The sequence below is a fragment of the Myotis lucifugus genome, unplaced genomic scaffold (genome assembly GCF_000147115.1).
Source record: "Myotis lucifugus unplaced genomic scaffold, Myoluc2.0 scaffold_90, whole genome shotgun sequence".
NCBI classification, from domain to species: domain Eukaryota; kingdom Metazoa; phylum Chordata; class Mammalia; order Chiroptera; family Vespertilionidae; genus Myotis; species Myotis lucifugus.
The window spans coordinates 4,557,986-4,580,593 of NW_005871138.1; the positions used below are offsets into that span (position 1 = coordinate 4,557,986).

The 22,608-nt window shown below is 51.3% G+C and overlaps 1 protein-coding gene across 1 annotated transcript in view; it reads right to left on the bottom strand.

Moving 5' to 3' along the window:
* TOX2 (TOX high mobility group box family member 2) overlaps positions 1 to 22,555 on the bottom strand; it is a gene marked incomplete at its 3' end in the record, with an annotated part of 110,961 nt that extends 88,406 nt beyond the window's left edge. The window contains 1 exon segment of the mRNA XM_014458135.2: positions 22,457 to 22,555. Within this exon segment, the coding sequence (XP_014313621.1) occupies positions 22,457 to 22,555 (99 nt within the window).
* Positions 22,556 to 22,608: the final 53 nt, after the last annotated feature.

Genomic DNA, 22,608 nt, shown 5'->3' on the forward strand with positions numbered 1-22,608 from the left:
GGCACGACCCTATTTGTATAAAAACAGTAACTGTGTGTGTGTTTGGATATGCACTGTGAAAATTCCCAACTGTGAATAGTGGTTCCCCCGGGGAGTAGGAGAAGGAGGTATTTTCAGTTGCTTTTTTCTCTCTTGTTTCTTTTTTTTTTTTTTAATTTTCCACAAGCATGTATTATATTTGTAATTTTAAATGAAAACACAAGGGCCTCCCCTGGTTCCTTCCCACTCCTCTGAAGGCAGTGGGCCAAGGGCCAAGGTCACCTACCACCGACCGGACCAAGCTTGGGACAGAGCGGGCACTAGGGATCCCCCTGCAGTGTCCTTAGCTCTCACACGAGAGCAGTTAGCCTGGGGCTCCAAAAAGAAGGCAGATTTTTAAGTCAAACAGAACTGGGTTTAATCCCAGCTCTGCCTGCGGAACCTGTTAACTTCCCTGCGTCTCAGTTTCTTCATCTGTAAAATGTGGATGACAGGCCTCTGACGTGCCAGGTACTGTGCTGGGCACTGCTGAACCAATTTTAATTTTTTTTTTTTTTGGATATTTCAGAAACACCAGAGACTGCTGAGGAAGCATCGCAGATCAGAGAGCCTCCGGGACTGAGTAAGAGGAGTTCTGGGGAATCATCTCACTACTGAGCACTTGTAACAATAATAAATGAGGTGCAGAGAGAAGGGCCTAGGAGACAGCCAACACCGGGTGATAAAAGGCTGGTACCCGTGTGTCTGTGTGAGGGGACAGTGGGGGGATGAGAAAAGGTTCCAGGAAGGAGGAAGTCTTGCTTCCATGCCTCTGTACTTTTCTCATGCTGTTCCCTCTGCCTGGAATGCGCTTGCCCAGACCTTCACAAAACTGACTCTTCATCCTTGGTTCCTGCTCATATATCTCCTCCCTCCCCAGAGAGGGCGGCTCTGATTTCATCCGCACCGGATTTATCTTCGTGGCACGCTCCTCCAGCTGATGGCTTCTGGTTGTTTGTTTTGGTTTTTATTTCTATGTCTATTGTGCATCTTCCTCGCGATGCTGTGAACTCTTTGATGTCCAGGACGACCTGTCTCATTCATCTTCAGGCCTCACTTCCTAGCACAGAGCCTAACACACAGTAGGTTCATAACAAACAGGAAGTACACATAATCCGTAAGTCCAAGGCCAAGAGCCAAGCACACGGAGCTGGTCTGAAGGAAAGGGAGCTGCGCATTTTGCACTGTGACAGAAAGACGGATGGAAATTTCAGACATACTGAAGATTTGGAAACCCACCCACAAAGCTGGATGGGTGAGAGAAGAAACCACCCATGAGTACTTATGTATGCTTAAGGTGGAAAAGATGTTGTAGGCCCAATTTCATATGAACAAGGACATTTATTTCTTCATTGCAGCATTATTTGTAAGAAAATGGAAATGACAATAAAACCCATGGACGGGGATCGGTTAAATAATCACAGCTCTCTGCACAATGGAATACTAGGCAGTCATGAAAAATGACCGGCGTTTACTGATACAGAAAGAGGCCCAGATTGCTTGTTGAATGCTGAACTTGCTCACTGGAAACCAGAAACTCTGGTAAGCATAAGATATAACTTATAGTTACAGAGAAAGCATGAAGGTAAAATTCCCTCAATTATCACTTATTCATTCACTCAACAAACACTTTCTGTTCCTCTGCCTACTCCCTATTCCATATAGGGCAACATGTGAACTGTCCTTGCCCTAAAATACATACTTCCCAGCTCACGTAAGTAGGTGAGAACTTACGATGTAAGGGAGGCAGTGCTCACAGCTACGGCCCCAGGGCCATCAGCTGACTGAGGACTTCACAAAAAAGGTGCCATTCAAGCTAGGATTCGAAGGAGGGGCAGAGCTGGAAAGAGAGCAGGGAGGAAGCATGTTCAGAGGCAGAGGTGGGACAATAAGGGACAAGTCCCTGCACTCTCCGTCACTCACTAAATTCGAGCAAGTGCAGGAAGCGAAGTCCGTGGGAGCTGAGCCTGGTGACCACAGAGTCTGGACGTGACTCTGCCACAGGTGCTGGGAGGAGGTGTTCTGGGTTGTGACCATGCTGTCACAGGTGAGCAGTGACAGAGCAGTGTCCTCACCATGAGGCACTCACCCTGAGAGGGTGCCCCGCCCCCCATGGGGCAGGCAGGGCTGGGCCAGGTGCACCCACCTGGCAGGCTGAGGCAGCAGGGCAAACCCCAGTGTGTGGGTTTCTTCATTCTGCACCATTTGGGCCACGGTAGCCAATGCCGGGTGGAGGGGGTCCCAGCTCCACAGACCCTCGGCTCGGCTCCTTCTGGGGAGAAGCCAGGGAGGGGCCGTGCACCCTGAAGGAACTCAGCACTTTTTAGTTTTAGTTTTAGTTTTTGGATTTTGAGGCAGTTCGATGGTTCAAAACAAAGAGAGATGACTCAGCTTCCTGTGGAGGAGCCACGGCCCTTTGGAGAAGATATTTCTGTTTTAATGCTTCTCTCATCTGGGCCAAAGAGGCAGCTCATCCCGGCTGCCTGTTTTCTTGTTCAGCTGTTCCCAGAGGGAGGGGCAGGAACAGCAGCCAGGCTCGGGGTGTCGGGCCCCCTGTGTTGGAATCCTGGCCCTAGTCCTACTCACGTGGAGGATCTGGACAGACTTACACCCTCTCTGCGCCTGCGTTGATTTATCTTAAGACTTCCTTTCAGGCTCTCTGTGTGACGCAGCCATCGCCTTTGGAAAGGGTCTGGTACAGTGCCTGGCGCAAAGTAGGTGGACAATAAATATCACTCTTCATAACAACAGCCACTGGTGCTAAGGTTCTACTGTCCTAGACTATCTCATTTAATCCTCACTCTGCCCAGCACAAGTTCCCATTTTACAGATGAGGAAACTGAGGCTCAAAGCAATGAGTTGACTTGAGTTTCTATCTTCTCGTTCACGAGGGTCCATGCACATACCCCAGGCCAACTTAGAATTGAATCTGTGCAAGCTTTACCTTTCTGTCTGACTCTCTCTGCACCAGCAGCCACATGCCCGCCAGCCTCTCACTGTCTGTCTGCAAAATGGGCACAATGTCTGAGGTTGTTGAAACTGTCTAGTCAAGGCTTGATGAGAATAATTCCATGAAGGGCACAGAAACCTTCAACAATTATCAGATCACTGCTTCCTCTGGGACCAGGAGAGGCCAAACAAAAGCTGCGTTCTTCACATACAACAACGGGGGGGGGGGGGGGCGGGGGAGGCAGGAAGCTGTTTGGAAAACTGCTCACAAGTCTAGAGAAAACCCAAAAGCTGAGACAGAGGTGTGAGCTCACACACAGAAAAAGAAACGGGCTTTTAAGTGAGCCATCATTCAGATGGCCACCCCGCATCATGATAGTAACACAGGGTCTTTCAAACCTTTACCTGGTAACTCATGTAATTTTTTTTAAAACTTGGTGCAGGTGAACACAAGGGAACCCAAGACAGTCAGAACCCAAGTTTCTACTCTCCCCCTCCCCTTCCACTCCGAAGCATATGCTGACAGAGCAACCTTAATAGAAACTGACTAATTTTAAACCCTGTGATTACCAGGGTTGATTTCCATGGAACCTTCCTTTCACAGCACCGAGAACCGCTCACGGGCGGTAATTGCCAAGTTCAATTTTAGCTCTGTCATACCCAACCATCGGTGCTAACTAAGGTGGCTGCTTCCTTGCCAAGTAAGCTGGAAATAAAGTCGGATTTGCTGCCTAATTTCACAATATTGTGATGCCCCCGTCAGCACCTGTAAGTGCTGAGAAACTACAAGCTTCTATTAAACAAATCTCACCCAAGGGAAGTGACTTGGTGAGCCACTGGGACATGGTGGTTGCTGAATCCCAGGTGCCTCCTCGCTGAACATGCCGACCACCACAGGGCCATGCTGCGCGCCTGAGGACGCACCAAGCCTTGTCTCCCTTCGTCCTCTGTCATCACCCCCTCGATCCCCACAGCCCTCCCAGAATTCGAATTCACACAGATGGTCAAACCAAAGGGGCCCTCATTCATCCTCCCACCCCACTACTCTGGGGGCGTATGCACAATGCCGTGTGCCAGCTTCATTTTGTCAAACAGCCCCACTGGCCTTGGTATCTATCCCATTATTAAGCAGCTTCCAACACCCCCAACACACACACACACACACACACCCCTCCCCCTGCTGCCTGGGTTCTGACAGCAGAATTGTACTCTGGGCAAGCCCGGGTGTGTTTGGGCTGACCTTGTGCTGACTTCAGTTTTTACCCAGAAACTGACAGGAACTAGCTGTGATGGGGCAGAGGGATGGGAACTCTGCCCTCAGGGGCCCACTACACAGCAGGCATGCACCAGGTACAGTATACCCACGCCTTCCCCAGGATCAGCCAGAGAGGCAAGGGACCAGGGTCTCAGCCCCCTTTTTACATCTGGGAGACCGAGGCCTGAGAACCTCCACGAGGCTGGTGAGAGACATTTCTTTTAGCTTCAAATGCCAGTGAAGGCTGTGCTTCCTGTGAGAAGCCGCCAAGCCTCTTCTCCCAAAGGAAGAGATCATGCAGTAAACCCATTTCCCTTTTCACTTGTCCGCCAGGAAGCCCAGAGCCAGACTTGCAGGCCAGTTGCAAGAGCTGTAGAAGCCTGAGCCAACATAGCTGCTTTCATTCCCCGCCTAGAATTTGTTTGATTTTATATTTTCTTTGGCTCTAATCTTGTAAGGGATGATATATACTTTTATATCTCATACGCATTCTTACGAATAAGTGACCAAAAAGAAACAAGCCAAGCCAAAAGCAAGACTCAGAGAAGTTGGGAAGGTGTCCCAAGGTCTCACAGCCGGCCCAGTGGGTCTGTCTACCTGGTGTTCTCCCCTTTCCTTCCTCCCCTCCTCAACCAAAAATGCACTCTTTCCGGCCACAGTAGCTCTGAGCCCCCATTCAGCCAAAGGCAGTGTGAAAACGAGTTCTGTAGCAAGAAGACCCGGTTCAAACCCCAGCTCTGCCACCTACTAACCGGGCCCCTTTGGTTAGGGTGAGTGTCTGCGTAAAGTGGGATATTACTGCCACTCCCTCTCTGCATGTCTGTGGAGACTGCAGAGCCCACTGGCCTCGTGCCCTCCCTCCCACGATTTCCAGCGTTCACCGCCTGCCTCCAGCATCGTCCTGGCAACTCCTTCCAGGGTCCCAATCAAGAGATGACAGAGGGAGGGTGAGAGTGGGGGGTCGGGGGCGGGAGGTTTGCTCCAACCTATCTCATTCAAGACAGGCTTTCTGGAATGGGACTGAAAAATAAAATTAAATAATAAAATTTGAGGTTGATTTGAAACCCACAGTTTATATTTCATCTTCCCAGAACTTCTCAGTTCTGTCTCGGGCAGGGTGGGAGGGCTGAGGGGTCCCCGTGGGCAGTTCCACTGCTAGGAGGCATCTGGTACAGGCCCTTCTCCTGGCCAGCCGGATGGGCTGCGGCCCCACGTGATACATCCCGGTTGCCATGGTTTCTGCTTGTTCTGGGGAAGACAGCTTCTGGAACATCAGGGCCTGGTAAAGAGTGTTGGCTGCACTCTGTCCACTCACTGAGGTGCCCACACCGTCTGGACTGCACACAGGCTCAGCATCACTGGGACCTTGTTAGAAATGCAGAATCTCTGGCCCACCCCAGATCTACCGAACCAGAATCCACGTTTTAACAAGGCCTCATGCCATTCACGGGCAAATTAAGGTTTGACAAGCTCTAGCTTAAGGTCGGTAGTTACCAGCCCCCTGTGGAGGTCATCTAACTCGGATGGTATTAACCTGTCCATCATAGCTCACGTGGGTGTCACCCAACCCCGACCATCGACTGTGGAGGTGAGCCAGCTAATGTGGACATAACCACCCGACCACCAGTGGTGTGACCTCCATGGTCCCGCTCTGGGTGAGTGTGAGTTCCGACATTACTGAGGTGGAAGCTCCACGTCCTTCTGGTTTGAGCTCCAAACCCACACACTTTTTACTCAGTCAACAAGATTCTATTTCTCTTTGAAGCCACAGAAACCAGTCCCAGTGTTTACAATAGTTAATTAGAGCCTTTACCTCTACCTCATTCTTTTTAAAAATATATTTTTATTGATTTCAGAGAGGAAGGGAGGAGAGAGATACAAACACTGATGAAAGAGATACATTGATGGGCTTCTTCCCGCACACACTCTAATGGGGATCAAGCCTGCAACCCGGGCATGTGCCCTGACCGGGAATTGAACCCGGACCTCTTGGTTCATGGGACGACACTCAGTCCACTGAGCTACACCAGCCAGGCCGCTACCTCGTTCTCAAAGGACTCCACCCCCAGCACCAGATAGCTGGGTAGCTGGGAAAGGTTCCCCAAAAGCACCCCTGGGGAAGGTGCTGGAAAGAGGGGTGGATGGGGTTCTCCAGGGCCCCACAGGACGCAGGGAGGGGGAGCAAGGCCGCTGATGTTCCTACCTGGAAGCAGCAGCTCCTGGCCGCCCTGAGTCAGACACCCGTCTTCAAGAGGCCCATCCCGCTTACCCCAGGGTGTGAGCCCCTGGCGTCCCCTCCAAGGGAATGTTCATGACCTTTGCAAAACTAAATGCAATAACCAAGTCCTATGTGCTGAGCAGACCCCAGGGCCACCACGGAGTCTGTAATAATCCAGACATGTGTTTGGACAGGAGGCACCCTGCAAAGCTCGGTCAACTCTGCCTGTCGCCCGAGGAGGGAAGAAGTTCACCTTTTGCTAATCGCCCTAATTCATTTTTTATTATGAACTTTCCTGTTTTCTATTTGCCATCTGATTTGAGATATTACCAAAGGCATTTAAACAGCATCGGACTGTACCACAATGGCAAACATAACTCTTTTTATTGAAATCTGCATTAATGTACATATAATTCCCTCATCACAAAGACCTCCTGGTCCACAGGTGAGACTTAAGTGAAGGCAGATTTGGCAAGAGGTATATACACAATGGAAGGTTTTTCAAAAGATAATAAGCCATGCAGAAGGGTGCAATAAATCGGGCGCGTTCCCGTGCTATTGCTGAACACGCATGACCCCCTTGGAAAATGGCAGGACACCTTAACAAGAGCCATAAAAATGCTCACTCCTTTGACACAGGAGCTCTGCTTCGGCCCATAGCCAACAGCCTGAGTCTTATCCCTGACACCCCATCTCTATGACACCCCCCATCCAAACCATCCCCAAATCGCATACATTCTCCCTCCTAATATCTCCCAAGCTTCTCCATGACCCTCCATTCCCACCCTCCACTACATGCCACACTGGAATGGGCCCACAGAGCTTTCCACGATGATGGGAGAGTTCTGTATCTCCACGGCCCACTAGGGGCTAGTCTAGAGGCAAGCATGTCAAACTCAAAGGCTAACACGGGCCAAATAAACAAGGTTTAAGTTATGTGGGCCACAAAAAAACAAAAGCTTCGATTTTCATAGAAACGTAGGTTTATTTCGATAGAGACACGCTGAATACAAAGGGCTGAAATAAATGAGTCATCGTTATCATAAAATAATAGAGCATTTTAATAAAAATTAATATTTTTTTCTTGAACATTAACTTACCAGACACTGAATAACTGCACAAATTAATAAGCATAACGCAAATAAACCTATTTTTCTTGTTCTCTGAAAGCAAAATATTTCCTGTTGCGCACACCAAACAAGTCAGTCCAAGACTAATGACGTGGCAATCGGCTGCTAAAATATTCGCTGCTGGTATTAGTGGAGAGAAATGGTGTGCCTGCGCGTAAGTCGTGTAAGGGAAATGAATGCAACACGATTATAGTAATCAGTCATTAGTGAACATTGTAGTTTGTTATTAGTAATTATGTGTAACAGGATATTGTAAAAATTAAGTTACGAAATTTTTATCGAAACGTTTCTTACCTACCATTATATTGGCTGGGCCACAAAAATATTCGTTGTGGGCCACGAGTTTGACATGCTTGCTATAGGAAGATGCCTGGTGCAACTGAGGAATGAAATCTGATTGGATAGGAGTTTAAATTTAAATCACCCCATGTGGCCAGGGCTACCCTATCAGATAGGGCAACTCCAGCCATCACCGAGCCACTCCTATACCATAGTGATCACTGCACAACTGTCGTCCCACATCCACTCTTGCCCCATCCAGTGTTTCCCTATAGGACAGCCACGAAGATTGTTCTGAAATGTAACACACCTCAACTCCCACCATCCTGGAGGTCAAGTCCAAGCTCCTGGACACGGCGTTCAAGGCCCCATTTCCTGGGGACAGAGAGCAGCCCAGCTCCTAGGGAGCCTCTGGTGAGCCAGGTGCTGGGGCGGGGCAAGGAGAGAGGCCTGGGGAGAGCAGCGAAGGCCTCCTGAAGGGGCGGCACTTGAGCAGAAATTTGAAAACATGTCTGTAGGAGTTTCCCAGGTGAGACGGTAAATGCTGAGACCAGAGGCAGTTACACTTGCTCCCATAGATACACCCATGAGCAAATGGCAGAGCCCCGCCCTCGTAAAGCTGGTGGCAGGGGTGGGACATAAACAATAAACGTAATAAATAAGTAAGTTACACACGTTGGAGGTTGGAGGGGAGAAGAGAAAGATGGGTAAGAGGCTTCTGGGGGACCAGGCTGGGGCGGAGCAGTTTGCAGCGTTAAATACTAAGCCAAGTGCCCAAGTAAACACTGTTCTTGAGTCTGCCTGGGGGATAGTAACAAATCCTTCTCCCCATTTCTGAAACATAGTCTTCATCACTTACCGTTTAATAAAAAGGAAGGGTGACCATTTTAGGAGAAAAGTCCCCCAAAAGTCCTGCTTGCTCAACAGAAACATCCTCACGGACTAGAGAGAGACTTGTGATCTCTGAAGGCCACTCTGGCTGCGCCCCAGATACCCCAACCCAAGCAACCGGGAGTGACGCCTTCCCCCTGCAAATGGCAAGGTCGCTAACCTGAGGGAGACGGGAAGTGGACAGACAGGGTGGCTGCGCTGAGGTCCGCCAGCCCTGGCCCCGGGGGCCAAGCATTAAGAACCATAATGATGAGGATTTCGAACATCAACCCTCTCGACTCCCATTTCAGTTTTCTCCCTTGGGCTGGGCTGGAGGTGAGGCATGGTGTTCCAGTGTTAATGCACATGTACTAGCACTTGCAGCCCCAGGCACCATGTCTCTCACAGAGATGTGTTTATGACTCTTGGCAACGGTGCCCAAATAAGTAAGGCCCAGAGAGGGTGAGGGAATTATTCCTGAACACACAGCCTGGGATATGTGACAGTGGCCATCTCTGGAAATTATAACCACCACCTTGATTCATTCATTCCGTCAACAGCGTTTTATTGAGCACCTACTACAAGCGGACACCATGCTCAGGTGCTGGGAGTCAGGGATGCAGCAAACAAACACGACTCCAGTGGTTTGAAAGCTCACTGTCCTCAAGGTGGAGCAGACACTCAAGTAATCTCACAGATACCTCACGCAATGGGAGAAAATACACTGGAGACTATGATAGAGAATAATGGGGGAACTGCACAGATTAGGGGGCCAGAGTCTTTGAGGAAGTGAGGATAAAGCTTAGACCTGAAGGATGAGTAGGAGCCAGCCATGGCCGCAAAGGGAAGGGCATGTGCAAGGCCCTCGGGCAATAAAGAGTAGGGATGTGGGTATCTGGAAAACTACCCAGGCCTGGGGAGCTAGATTGGAATCAACAGGGGGAGGGCTGGCTTTGCTCAGCACGGTATCCCCAGCACAAAGCCTGGTGTGTTGGACAGGCTGGAAGAGCAGGCAGGGGCTAGATCACACAAGAAGCCAGAGGCCAAGAAAGGCCTCTGATGTTATCTACACACTAGGGGAAGCCACTGGAAGGTAGTAAGCAGAGGTTTGATAGGTCGGTAAGAGTTCACCGAGCCACAAGGGAGACCCACTGGGCGGTATTGCCCAGAGAAATGACAGGATCCAATTTACACATCAGAAGGATCTCGATCGTGGCCAGGATGGCTCCTCAGCTCATCCTGATGTGTGACTCGTGGTCACTGGATAGTAAATGCCCCCAAAGCTAAGCATCCCCAGCCGGTATGTGGGAGGTGGCCGGCCACCTTTGAGAAAAGCAAGACAAAGCAGCAAATGACAGGACGTGTTGACAGGGCATCAGACAGATGCGTGGCCGTCGGCAGATGGAAAATCGTCCCAGAGAACGCCTCAGCAGGGTCACGGCTTATTGTTAATGTCGAGCCATTAGGAAAACACAATTATGTGCTTCACTGATACTGTAAGACATAATCCAAGGTAGCGTGCAAACAGTTAGTGCTTCATCCAAGAGAGATGAGACAACTCACAGAAGAGCCCCGGGAGGAAGTGCTGCACTGCACAGGTGGGTGGCCAGGCCCTTCAGTATTAAAATCAAAGCCTGGCCCTTAGGCATCCATAGACATATTTCGAAAGGAAATTAAAATTATCCCAGGTGCTTAAACATGCATTATTATCTCATTTAATTTCATAAACAGGGAAGCGCTGTTAACCCCATTTTGTAGATGAGGGAACTGAGGTCCAGAGACATGAAGTAGCTTTCTAAATGCCCATGCTCCCCTCTCCAGCCTCATCGCTTGACACTGTCATCTCTTCCCGTGCCTTTGCACATGCTGTTCCTTCTACCTGGAATGCTTTTCTCTACCTTCTTCATGTGGCAAATTCACCTTTAAATACAGGCCCATGTCTCCTCCTCTGAGAAGACCTCCCTGACTACTCCTGGTGTGATGGCCCCACACCCATTTGGAATGGCTTATTTTTGCCTGTCTCTCTATTAAGACAGTGGCTCCTCAGGAGCTAGGACCAGGTGTTAGTCACCTGCCCAGGCCTGGCATCTAGCACACAGCCCTGCTGACAGCAGGCAGTGAATGTTCTTTGGGTAGCTGAACAAATGAATGAATAAATGAAATAACTCATTAAGTTAAGAAGCCAGGATTGGATCCGAGGCCAATGATCCCAAAGCATATCTCTTGGCCAGAATGTGTATGTATCGTCTATGGATCAACCAGAAACTGTCCAGAAACATGGGATATATTACAAAACACACTGAGGGATGCGTTCCTCCAAAATAGAGGCCAAAAAACACCACCCCTCGGGAGAAATAGAATGCGAATCTGAGTAAAAAACTAACCAAACCCTTTTCCCTTTTGCACAAGAATTTCACCTTTGTTATTGCCTAGCATAAGTCCCCTGGAAATCTGATGAAGTTGGGATGTTAACTATGTTACTAGGCAACTCTGTTTATGTAAAAATGACCCCTGGTTGGTAAGTTGCATCTAGACTGGAAGAAACTATAAATAAATTATAAATATCTGATAAAGAAGCCACGCTTTAGGTTCTCCTGAGCACAGTGACTCTGGAAACTGGCACGCCCCTTGCAGGGACCCTTAAAGGAAAGAGAATGAAACTGCAACAAACAACAGGAGTCCTTTGGGGGAATAAGGCTTCTAAGCCAGGGTGGCTTCCCAGCTCACCCTCTGTGGGTCTCATTCCCTTGCCCCTGAACTAAAACCTGGGATGGGGGTGGGGAGTCTGCAAAGATGCACGCCCGGCCCCCTCGGTGGGTGACTGCAGAGACCGAGGAGCAATCATGTGCTCTGCTGGCAGGTGCTGATTCCTGTCCCAGCTCCTTGGAGGAGACAGGTCCCAAGTGTCACCTGTGTGAGTCTTGTGTGTCTGAATGTTTAATGGGACCTTACAGAGTCCCTGTGGGAGCTGCAGTGAGACAAAAGGGAACCGATACAGGAGAGAAAAGAGACCTTCCCAGCCAGAAGCACTACACCTATTCTGAACTGGGAAGCTCCTTGGACTCTATTGTTTATTTAAAAAAAACTGGGATGGAGCCCACACTCGCTGTCCTACGAGGGGCCTCGATGGCCTGAATAGCACCTGGCATCAGGAATGAGGGAGGGGACGACTTACTTGATGTCCCAGAGGCCTCACCACAATCCGAGATGCAAGTGAAGGTCACGTGAGGACGCAGGGGCTCCATGAACTTAAGTGACAGGTCCAAAGCCACACAGCCTGCAAGTGCCAGGTTAGGAACCCAGGCACTTCCGCTGAACTCGAGAGTCACATTGGAATCCACTATCTGGTTTTGCATAAAAATTAACTTACAGCTCGGGAGGTCTTATAGACCAGGGAAAGCATGGGGGTGGAGGGATATTTTTAAAGACTGTAGGTAGCACCCAATAGGCACTCGATAAATTTGCAGAATGAATAAGCGACAAAAGGCCCAGAGTCCACCTTCCACATTGTCAAGTTCAGTTCGAGCCAAAGCACAGCACAACGGAACAGCGGAGTGTATGCACGAGATTGATCCCGGGCGACGCTCCTGGGTTGGATTCACTTCCAACAAGTCTCTAAATCATTCCTGCAAATGAGGCCCCACTTTGAGATAAGCACGGATTAATTAGCTCTAATGTGGAGGCACTCTATTAGCAAACGATGTTTGTAGTTGAAGACCAAGGCAGGAGGCCTAGCTGGGAACCCCCTGGCCCCCGGAAGAGCCAATACACCAACAGCAAAAACAAGGGCAAGCTGACCCACTCCTCCACCCCCGCAGAGGAGGGCGCTCCTGGCACCTGGCGGGTGGAGGCTGCAGGGCAGAGGGGCAGAGCGCGCACAGGCCAAGCCCAGCTCTGCTGACCGCTCCTCTGCAGCTTGCTGAAACCTGACCCATTTGGAGCTCACCCACAAAATGGGGACCTATGTGCCTATCGTAGTTCTTATGAAGACTTAATGAGATAATACGAGTGAATGTACCTGAGATGTGGTGAGAGCTCAGAGAATAGTCTGTGCTTATTTCTATCCCACTTTTCTCCATAAAATAGAATACATTTTAAAAATTAAAATCCATTAGCGGGGACTTTTAGTTCAAGATGGCAGATACAGCACATACATTTTACCTCTCCTCTCTTCTAGACCCCCACTTTTCCCCTTTATTGTCTAATTTCTTGTTTCTGTGTATCTTACGGAGAACAAAACACAATTTTTGTTGTTGTTAATCCTCACGCGAGGATATTTTTTTCCATTGATATTTTTAAAGAGACTGGAGAGGGAGAGAGAAAGAAACATGGATGTGAGAGAGACGCATCTACTGATTGCCTCCCACACGCACCCTGACCCGGGGCTGGGGATCAAGCCTGCAACCCAGGTACGTGCCCTTGACCAGGAATCGAACTCACAACCCTTTGGTCCACAGGCTGACACTCTAACCACTGAGAAAACCGGCCAGGGTCAAAAACACAATTTTTAAAATAAAGAATGGGGGTACTCAGGATAAAAGGGGGAAATGATAGAAGAATGAAATGCAATCTGGAGTGAGTAATGAGCAAAAGATGTGCCATGATATCCTGTAATTATGGCTCCAAGGGACCCACTCTTTTGCCTCTGACCTTCCTGGGAGCTCAGAGATGGTGAAGGGCAAAGCCATGGACACTGACCTACATCAAGGTGGAGGCAGGGCAAAGAGCCTCTTGTTGAAGAATGTGACAGGACTCCAGCCCCAAGAGAAAGCCATGGTGCCCTGCCCAGAGGTGAGCCCCTGAGGCATGTCCCAGAAGCTCATCAGAAACCAGTCTGGAGTCCTCCACACCAAACAGGAAAATGTGACATCACAGCCCAAGAATCTAGACTCCTACCATGGAACATTAGGAGAATCTCCTTGGGCCCCAGAAAATTCCACTGTGATCTTTTTCACTCCACTCGGACCTGAGAAGCAGCTATCCTGCAGCTCTCACTCACGCCATGAAATAGAGAAGAACCTTCAGTGAGTGACTCATGGTTCTTGGAAACAAGAGGAAGGCGAGTTTTCTCCCCAAGATGCATCCCCTTGATATGGTGGTGCTCCCCTTTCTATGCATTCATCCCCCAACTGCTGGGAATGTCATTGCTGGGCTCAGAGCTATAGCTTCCACTGGGAACTGCTCCCTGCCACAGGGAACTACCACAGCCACTGACAGGGGAGGGCAAGAATCTAAGGCATGGAAAGCCCCCTGGCCTTCAGAGCTCCCGGTGAGATGCCTTCATGGGTAACCACATTCTGGGCCAGCATTTCCCTCCGATCAGTTAAGCTTTCCTCACTCCCTTAGAGATGCACCTCCTAAGAACATCCCCCCAAAGAAACCTCCCACAGCAACTCTCCAACTGAGTCTGTGTCCAGGGAACCCAATGTAAGAGTCTCTCCAAGGTGAAGGAGACTCCCTCATGACCTGCAGGCGGCCTGAAGAAGGCAGGAGTCTCCGGGATACCTGACCATGTCCCTGCCAGAGCTACATGCTCAAGCCAGCAGTACATCCCTATGGCCCTACGGCAAGGAGGGACAACCTCCCATAATCTAGTCTAGAGCCGTGTTCTCTAAGTGTGCCTCCCAGCCCAGCAGCACTGGCATCATTGACTAGTTAACAGAGTGCATTTTCAGCCCCTCCTCAGCCCTGCTGAGAACTCTGAGGTTGGTGCCCAGCAATCTGTGTTCTAACTGCCCTCCAGGTGCTTCTGTTGCACTAAAGCAGAGCATCCCTGGCTACTGGGGAAAGTCAAACACAGGTTATTAAACTTTCCCATCAGCAGAAGACCAAGGCGCAGTTGCTGACAACAGTCTGAATCCAACAACAGCAAACACTCCATACCTGCACCACACTTCGGACTCCAAGGAACTCTGCTACTTAAAACTCCCCAGTCTGGCCTGAGCCATTCTTCACGATGGTCTCTGCTGGTGTCCCAGCTCCCTGCAGGCAGGCCTCCCCACCCTAGGCTGACAGTCGCCCCAGACCACCCTCCCAGCCACCTTGGAATGGCTGCTCCCTCTACCTAGAATGCCCTCCCACCACTCTACACCCGCCCCCCATGTGGCCTCTTGGCATTTCCTGTAAGACTCTGCCCTGTGAAGCCTTCCCACGCCCCTGGCACTGTCGCTTCCCCAGACAAGTATATGTTTAATTATGAATTACATTTTGAGTTACATATAAAATGAAAAACAAATTACAGATCCACACAGCCTTTCATCCAGGAAGGACAAGTTTCCCCTTGAGTCACTGAGTCTTCGGGACATGGCTGAAACCCCCAGCACACAGTAGGCATTCAATAAAGACCTGTTGAACACCTGTAAACCAGCAGCAAACAGGTAATTACATATTGGAAGACTGCAACGTTGCTCACTCTAGCAGACACCAGAAATCACAACTGTACAAGAGCAAGTTTAAGCTTCAGGATAATTGATCAGAATTTATTACCGTGTTACACCACATGTTTTCATAAGATATAAAATTACAATTTACCACGACTCATTAAGTTAATAATTACTTACCATATGTTTTTACTGCTGCTCCTAACCATGCTGAAAAACCACTGTGTAGGTTTTGGGTCCACGTAAACAAGATGACTGTCAACCACATGGAGAATTTACTGACAGAGAGACACAGAACTAAAACACTGGAGAGAAAGCAAGAACCCTAAACCTCTGCCGCTCTCATCACCTTTGCTGTCTACTTGGCCTGCACCACGCTTCCTAGATCTGTGGTTCTCAAATCGGGGCGACCTTCTCCCCCAGGGGCTACTTGGCAAAGTCTGGAGACATTTTTGGTTTTCATGACTAGAGAGGGGCTGCTACTGGCATCTCGTTGATGGAGACCAGGGCTGCTATAAAACATCCTATAATGCATGGGGTGACCGCCACAACAAGGAGCTATCAGGTCTAAAATGTCAATGTGCCGAGGCTGGGAAACACTGTTCTAAACTAAAGGGAACTCCCGTATCTGCTACTTCAATCTGAGCTTCCTAGCAATGCTATGAAAAAGGCATTAGGGCCCCTGGTACAGATGAGGAAACTGAGACCTGCAGTGGCTACGTGACGTGCACGGGTCACCAGTCCACGCCAGTGAACGGGGCAGCTTCGATGTGAACCAGTCTTCTCTGCCTCCCCTCCCACACAGATTCAAGAAGGAAACAGAAAGGCGCAGAGGAAATGAGCAGCTCCCTGTCAATTCATAATCCTGAACAGTCCAACAGGAGACCTCTTAAATCAGAGGCTCGGGAAAATCCAATCCAGAGGCCAAGGCTTGGAAACACCTGATGTTAGGAGGACCCCCTGCACTGGGGGGATGGCCCGTCCTCCAGCAGCCCCCGCTGAAACTAGGCTCCCCTGGCATTTTAACTTTCAATTGCGCTGCTCTTTGTGAATAGAAATGAACGCATTTCCTGCTGGGCTACGTGCTGTACGTGCCTGATTTCCAACCGTCTTAGCAGGCAGCCCCATAGGGGACAGGGGGGTGATGTGCCCATTCTGCAGAAGAGGAGACTGAAGCACAGGGAGCTTATTGACTTGCCTGTGCCGACCATGGTAAGGCAGCGTGCAAACCCAGGTCTGCCGGGCTCCAGAACATATGCTGCCTTCCTATTCTGAGACCAGTTCTAGTAAATCGGAGAAGCAAAACAGATGGCCCTACGGAGTCCCACAGAGCTGACAGTCACACTGTAGGAGAGTCCTTGGGACAAGGGTGCGGCCTGGGGCATTATCCTGCGTGCACAGACTCAAATCTGCTCATCCCGACGCGCTGGCTGCTCCCTGTGCTGGGCTCTGTCCGGGGGTCTTCTCTGTCAGGGATGGCCCCCTAAGAATGACAGGTCAGCCAAAAGATAGCTGGCCCCAGCCCTGTTGTGGACTCAATGTGCTCACCACAACGTCTTCAGATTATGAGCCAAATAGATGCTAAGTTCCTCGAGCCACAGGGTACTACAGGCTACCCTGAATTCATTCATTCATTCATTCATTCATTCAGTAAATACGGGGTGGGACAAAAGTGGGTTTACAGTTGTGAATATGGGAAACCAAGTTTATTCTTTTATTATTATTGAGTAATTACGAACAACTATAAACCGACTTTTGCCCACCCTGTACTTATTGAGCACTTATGTGCCAGCCCAGCCCTGGGGATACAAAAGTTAAAGTAGAGATAGTGGTGACTGCCCTGTGAGGACTCATCATCATCCTCTTCCTTGCTGAGTACACTACAACAGTTATAAAAGCCTTTATTTCCTTATGTTTCCACACCACAGCTCCCTATCTCACTAGGCTCATAGTCACTGATTTGCTCAAAGAAGGCCACTGCCACGCTCAAGGTCAGCCAGTAGACTGGGGGCAGCAGTACCAGGCTGGGCTACCCCTCCTGAGATTGGTAAGGTACAGAAGTGTGATCCTAGAGGATCCTTCAGGACAGGCTGGGGGAGGAGCTATAGATGGAAAGTAAAAAAGAACCCCCTAACAGAGATGCAGGCATCCTTCCAGAATTCCCTGGGACCCGCCAATTCAGCTCAGAGCTCACCTGGCCCAGGGCTCTTTCCACGTCCCACCCACATCCACCTGTGCCCCTGCAGAAAGAAGCTGTGGGGACCTCACCCAGCAGGGACACTGAGCAGGCCCCACGTATCTCCAGTCCAGATAAGGTGGGAATAGCAATTCCGACTTCATGGATTTTTATCACAAGGAGACGCCCATCATTCATAACCAAACTTGTGTAGATCCAATCCAGGTACAAGATGCTGTTTCCAGAGCTGTGTGGGTGGGTGAAGAGTTGACTCATTCACGCACCAGCACATATTTCCTGAATAATTATGGGCCAGGCACTGTGCCAGGTGCTGGGCATGGTTCCTGCCTGCTGGGAGCCCACAAACAACCAAACCATTACTACCTACAGTGTGGTTGCTGGACCAGCAGCAGCCTCACCTGGGAGCTCATTAAACATGCAAGTTCTCAGGACCCCAGCCCCACTGAATCAGAATCTCTGGTGGGGAGCCCAGAAATCTGTTTTTAAAATCTTGCCAGATGATTTTTTTTTAATCTTTGAGAGAGAGAGAGAGAGAGAGAGAGAGAGAGGAATATCGATGTGAAAGAGAAACATCGATCAGCTGCTTCCTGCACACCCCCTACCAGGGATCAAGCCAGCAACCTGGGCACGTGCCCTGACTAGAAATCGAATCGGCAACTTTTTGGTGCACAGGATGATGTCCAACCAACTGAGTCACACCAGCCAGGGCCAGGTGATTCTTAACGTGTACAGAAATCTGAGAACCACTGGTTGAGACCACAAGGCTTTCCCCAACCTCCCTACTTGCAAACCAGCACCTGGCCTTGGCACCCCTAACCCTCTTCCTGGCTTCATTTTCTCCATAACTGTATTGCCATTGGTCACAACACCACACATTTCACCCATATGCTTATGACTTCCATACTATTTATCAGCTCCAGGGGGCAGCGATCTGAGTTATATTTGTTCAATGCTATAGCATCGATTGCCCAGCACAGTGCCTAGCACAAAGAGATGCTCAATAACTGTTGATCTATTGATGGATGGCAGAACATGCTGAATCCCATGCAGTACCAGTTTGGGGGTAGCATGGAGGAAGAAAGAAGGTGGTTGGCCATGGAGCACTGCATGGAAAAAGTCATACCCAGGTTGGCCTTGAAGGATGTTTGGACCAGTGATGAAAGATGCTTAAAACACAGAGATGCTAAGCCTCTTACCAGGATAGGTTCCAGGTGGTTGGTACCATCATTATGTAATTCATAGCTGGCATGTACCAAGGACTATCCTAGCCTACATCCTCATTTAACCCTCCCAAACCTCTGAGGCAGTCAATGTTGTCTTTGGGAGAACAACGAAGCTCAGAGATATTAAATTATTTGTCCCACCCACAAAAATACTTTTATAAGAATGTTCACTGCAGCTTTATTTATAATAGCTCAGTCTGGAAACAAACCCAATATCTATCATCAGGTGAATAGATAATGCAATTGTGCTACATCATACAATGTAATATAACTTAGCCATAAAATGGAACAAACTATGGATATACACAATACAATGAATCTTAACGACACTGTGTTGAGCAAAAAGAAGCCAGACAAAAATATATATGCTGCCTATGAAGTTCTAAAACTTAAATATACTTTGTACACTTAAACTGAACTTGAACAAAGCTTGATAATAGAAATCAGATATGCAGTTTCTTCTAGAGGAGGGGTAAGGGGTGTAGACTAGAAAGGAGTATGAGGGAACTTTCTGGAGTGATGGAAATGCTTCTACTAGTATATCTGGAATGGGATGGTGGTTGCCATCAAAACCACTGTCCACTTAACATTTGCATTTTATAGTATGTAAATCATATCCCAACAAAAAATGAGCTAAGAAACCATTTGCCCTCGGTCACAAAGACACAATGGAGATTTGAACCCAGGTTTGCCCAAACCAATGGCCAGCTTACATACGTCTGCCCTAGTGGAGCAGGGAGCCTCAGACAATGCCCAGTGTGGTGAAGTGCCCTGCCAAAATCTGAATGAAGAGTATTCACAGTTACCCTAGGAAGCCTGTCACAGCCCCCGAATCCCCCAACCACAACAGAGGCTTGTGGGGAGGCCAGATGAGTGGCAAGCTGAGAGGCAAGAAACCTGCGTTCAGGCCTCAGCTCTGTTCTCTTCTTGCCTTGTAACCTCTGAGTACACTACTCCATGACTCAGTTTCCCCTTCTGTGAAGCCAGGAAGGAGGGGATCCATGGTTCCCAGAATGGTGCCCCAGATCCTAGGGGCCACAGGACCACAAGCACCTCTGCTCACCAAGCACTGTTATTATATGCAATAAGTAATGTGCCTGCCTCACATCTTGGTAAGCTATTTTTTTAAATGCATGCTAATATTATTGATTAATAAAATACACATCTAAAGCAAAAATAAAACCATAGCAGCGTTTTGCCATTGTGTATTTTCTCAGACAAGAGATACCAAAAGAACAGCCACTGCTCGTGACTTTGGTTTAAAGAGGCTGGAACCTCTGTGTAGAAGATCGCTAAGGGGACAGTCACCAAGGGAACAGTCGCCAAGGGCCCTTCCAGGTCAACTGCACAGTGATTGTCCGGTATCACTTGGGCAAATGCTTGCCCTTGTATTTCTCAGGCCTGGGTCTCTGGGGGACAAGCCTATTGTCTGGACACCAAGGACCCAGCCCCAGTGTGCGGCCCATGTCCTGGTTCTGCAGCCCCATCTACGGGCCCTAAGTGTGACCACGGCTGCACTTTGGTTTCTCCTCCGGTTCTGACAGTGACCAGCTGAAGGATGGAGCCTGGGCATTTCCCTCCCCAATCCCTCCCCATCAGCTTCTGGTCATAATGCCCCATCCCCCAACCACCACTACGGAAGGCCCCTGTCCACTTGGGATCTGCTTCTAACAGGCCTCTGACCCACCCCTAGCTGAGCCAAGTGACTTGCCATGCCTTCCATGCCACAAGCCTGAAGGACCGAGAAGCGTGCCGCACATCCAAGTGCAAGGCCAGACCTTTCTTTCGCCCATCCTCCTGGCTCAGCTGGCCACCCTCCTCCACCTGGACACACCCTCAGCCCTGGGACAGGTGCGGGTCCTAGACCACAGACAGAAGCCGGAATCACCAGTTTCTCATTCCCTGTGCCTTTCCCTCCCGGCCAGGGTTTTCACACGCATGGTGCTGAGTCAGAGCTTTACAGAGCATCAGGATAGAGCAGGGCCCTTGGCTGAGTGCCGCCTCCCAGAGGCTCCCACACGGGACTGCCCTGCTCTAGAGAGGTTTACAGAAACACCAGCCCCCCAAGGAGGACTCCCGGGACGAGGGACACCCACCTACCGAGACTCTGAGGCACAAATTCCCAATCCCCAGACGTATCCCCAAACCAGAGGCTGGAGCCTTGCCAACTTCATATTTTAAAAAATAACAAAACCAAGGGCAGAAGACAGACCAGCTGCCCCCACACCTAACTGTCTTCTCCTCCCTGAAGACTCCACTTGCTACTTTAAATCAATTTTTCCTCCATCAGATTGGAAACAGCCAGAGAACCAGCCTTCTCCTCAGGACACACACCATCCCCCTCTTCGGCTTCCAACTTTGCCGGTCACGGGACAAAAGATAATCACCGCCATCCTGGAGAGCCCTCACTAGCCGCCCACCCCCACCCTCCGGCCGCCCCAGGCCCTATGGCCCCAACCCCACGCCCCGCCAGGGGCAAACTGCGGAGGGCTTCGCCAGGGCTCCTCCGGCCGCTCCCCAGGGCCTCGGGACGCACTCAGAGGCCCGGCCGCGGGAGCCCCGCGTGCCACAGCACCCCCACAGCCAGGGGCCGGAGGAAAAGCCAGGGGGTGGGGTGGGGCTAAGACCCTGGGAGGGCCGCGATCCCACCGCCCGACGCGCACTCACCACTCACCGAGCAGCGCCACCGAGCCCGCGCATCTGCGCCACGGCCGCGGGGAAACCCACGCGCGCCGTTCAATCCGGGCTCCGAGTGACGAAGAGCCGCGCTCGGCTCCAGCCGGCCCCGGACAGATGCACCGACCTCGCGGACGCATGGACAGTCTCGCTCCTAACTAAGTTTTAAAGTTTCCTCCCGGGCGAGGAAGAGACGCAGAGGGCGCAGGTGCACCTAACGGACCCGGGCTGCGGGGCGTGGGGGAGCGCGAGTGGATCCTCCTGTCTGGAGCTTCTAACTCTCTTCGCCGCGGGATCTGGCCGGGGTTTGGGAGTAGTGGGGGAGCCGGTCTCGGGAGGGGAGGGCGGCCCCCCCTCACGGCAGCCCCGGCCTGGAGGGACGCGCCGTGCACCGCTCAGGGAGGGAGCAGGCCTGGATTGGCCATTGCAAACTCGGAATCCGCGGCCCGCCGGGCAGGAACAGCCAATTAGTCAGCGGCCCAATTAGTGCGCCGCGAAGCCCGAGAAGTTGGACCCCGACGCGCGAGGGTGGCTGACCCGGTGGGGGAGGGGCGGCGCGGGGCTGCGGCTGCGGCTGACCCTGCGTGACCGCGTGTGGCCGTGGCCGTCAGGGCGGTCAGTGTGCCCGAGGGTCACCGTCCCTGGGCGGCTGTGCGTGGCGGCGTGTGCCCGTGGGAGTCGTCGGGAGTGCGAGCGTTTGGCTGTCGGAGCGCCTTCTTTGTGTGCCCGTCCCCCGTTGTGGCTGGGCGTGACCGCGGGCGGGCGGGCGTGGAGCAAGGTGTGTGGCGTGCGGGTGACTTGTGCGCGGCGGTGTGACCGTGTGTGCGTGTGGGCGAGGGGCGCGTGTCACTGTGCGTGACTGCCAGGGTGGCTCGGGCGGGACGGCGAGGCTGCAGGCGGGTGCGTGGCTGTCGGTGTGACCGCGGGTCCGCTGGTGAATGAATGGAGGCTGTCGGGGGGCCTGGGTACGCGCGAGTGTCCCTGTCGTCGCGTGAGCGCCTGTCGGAGTGACTTCTGCCTGTGATGAGAGCAACTCGGGGCGTGAGTGTCACCGCAGGGATCCGTGCGAGCGGCGTGTGCCCGTCGGCGGGGCTGCGGTGTGCGCCTCTCCGCGCGTGGGCGACGCCGGCACCCCCCTCCCCCGCGCGTGTCCCCGAGAGGACGCCGCCAGGTGACTCCAGCCCGGGCTCCAGCCCGGGGCGCTCGGGCTTCGGCTGGGTCCGAAGGCGCGGGCCGCCCCCCGCTGCCCCCACCGCCCTACCTTGCCGCAGTGGTAGTAGTCCAGGTGCGCCAGGCCGGCCGGCTCGGCCCCGGGCCGCGCGCCCACCGGGGGCGCCGAGGGGTACAGGCGGACGTCCATGGCGGACGCGGCGGCGGCGGCTCCGCGGGCAGTGCCTGGGCGGGCGGCGGGCG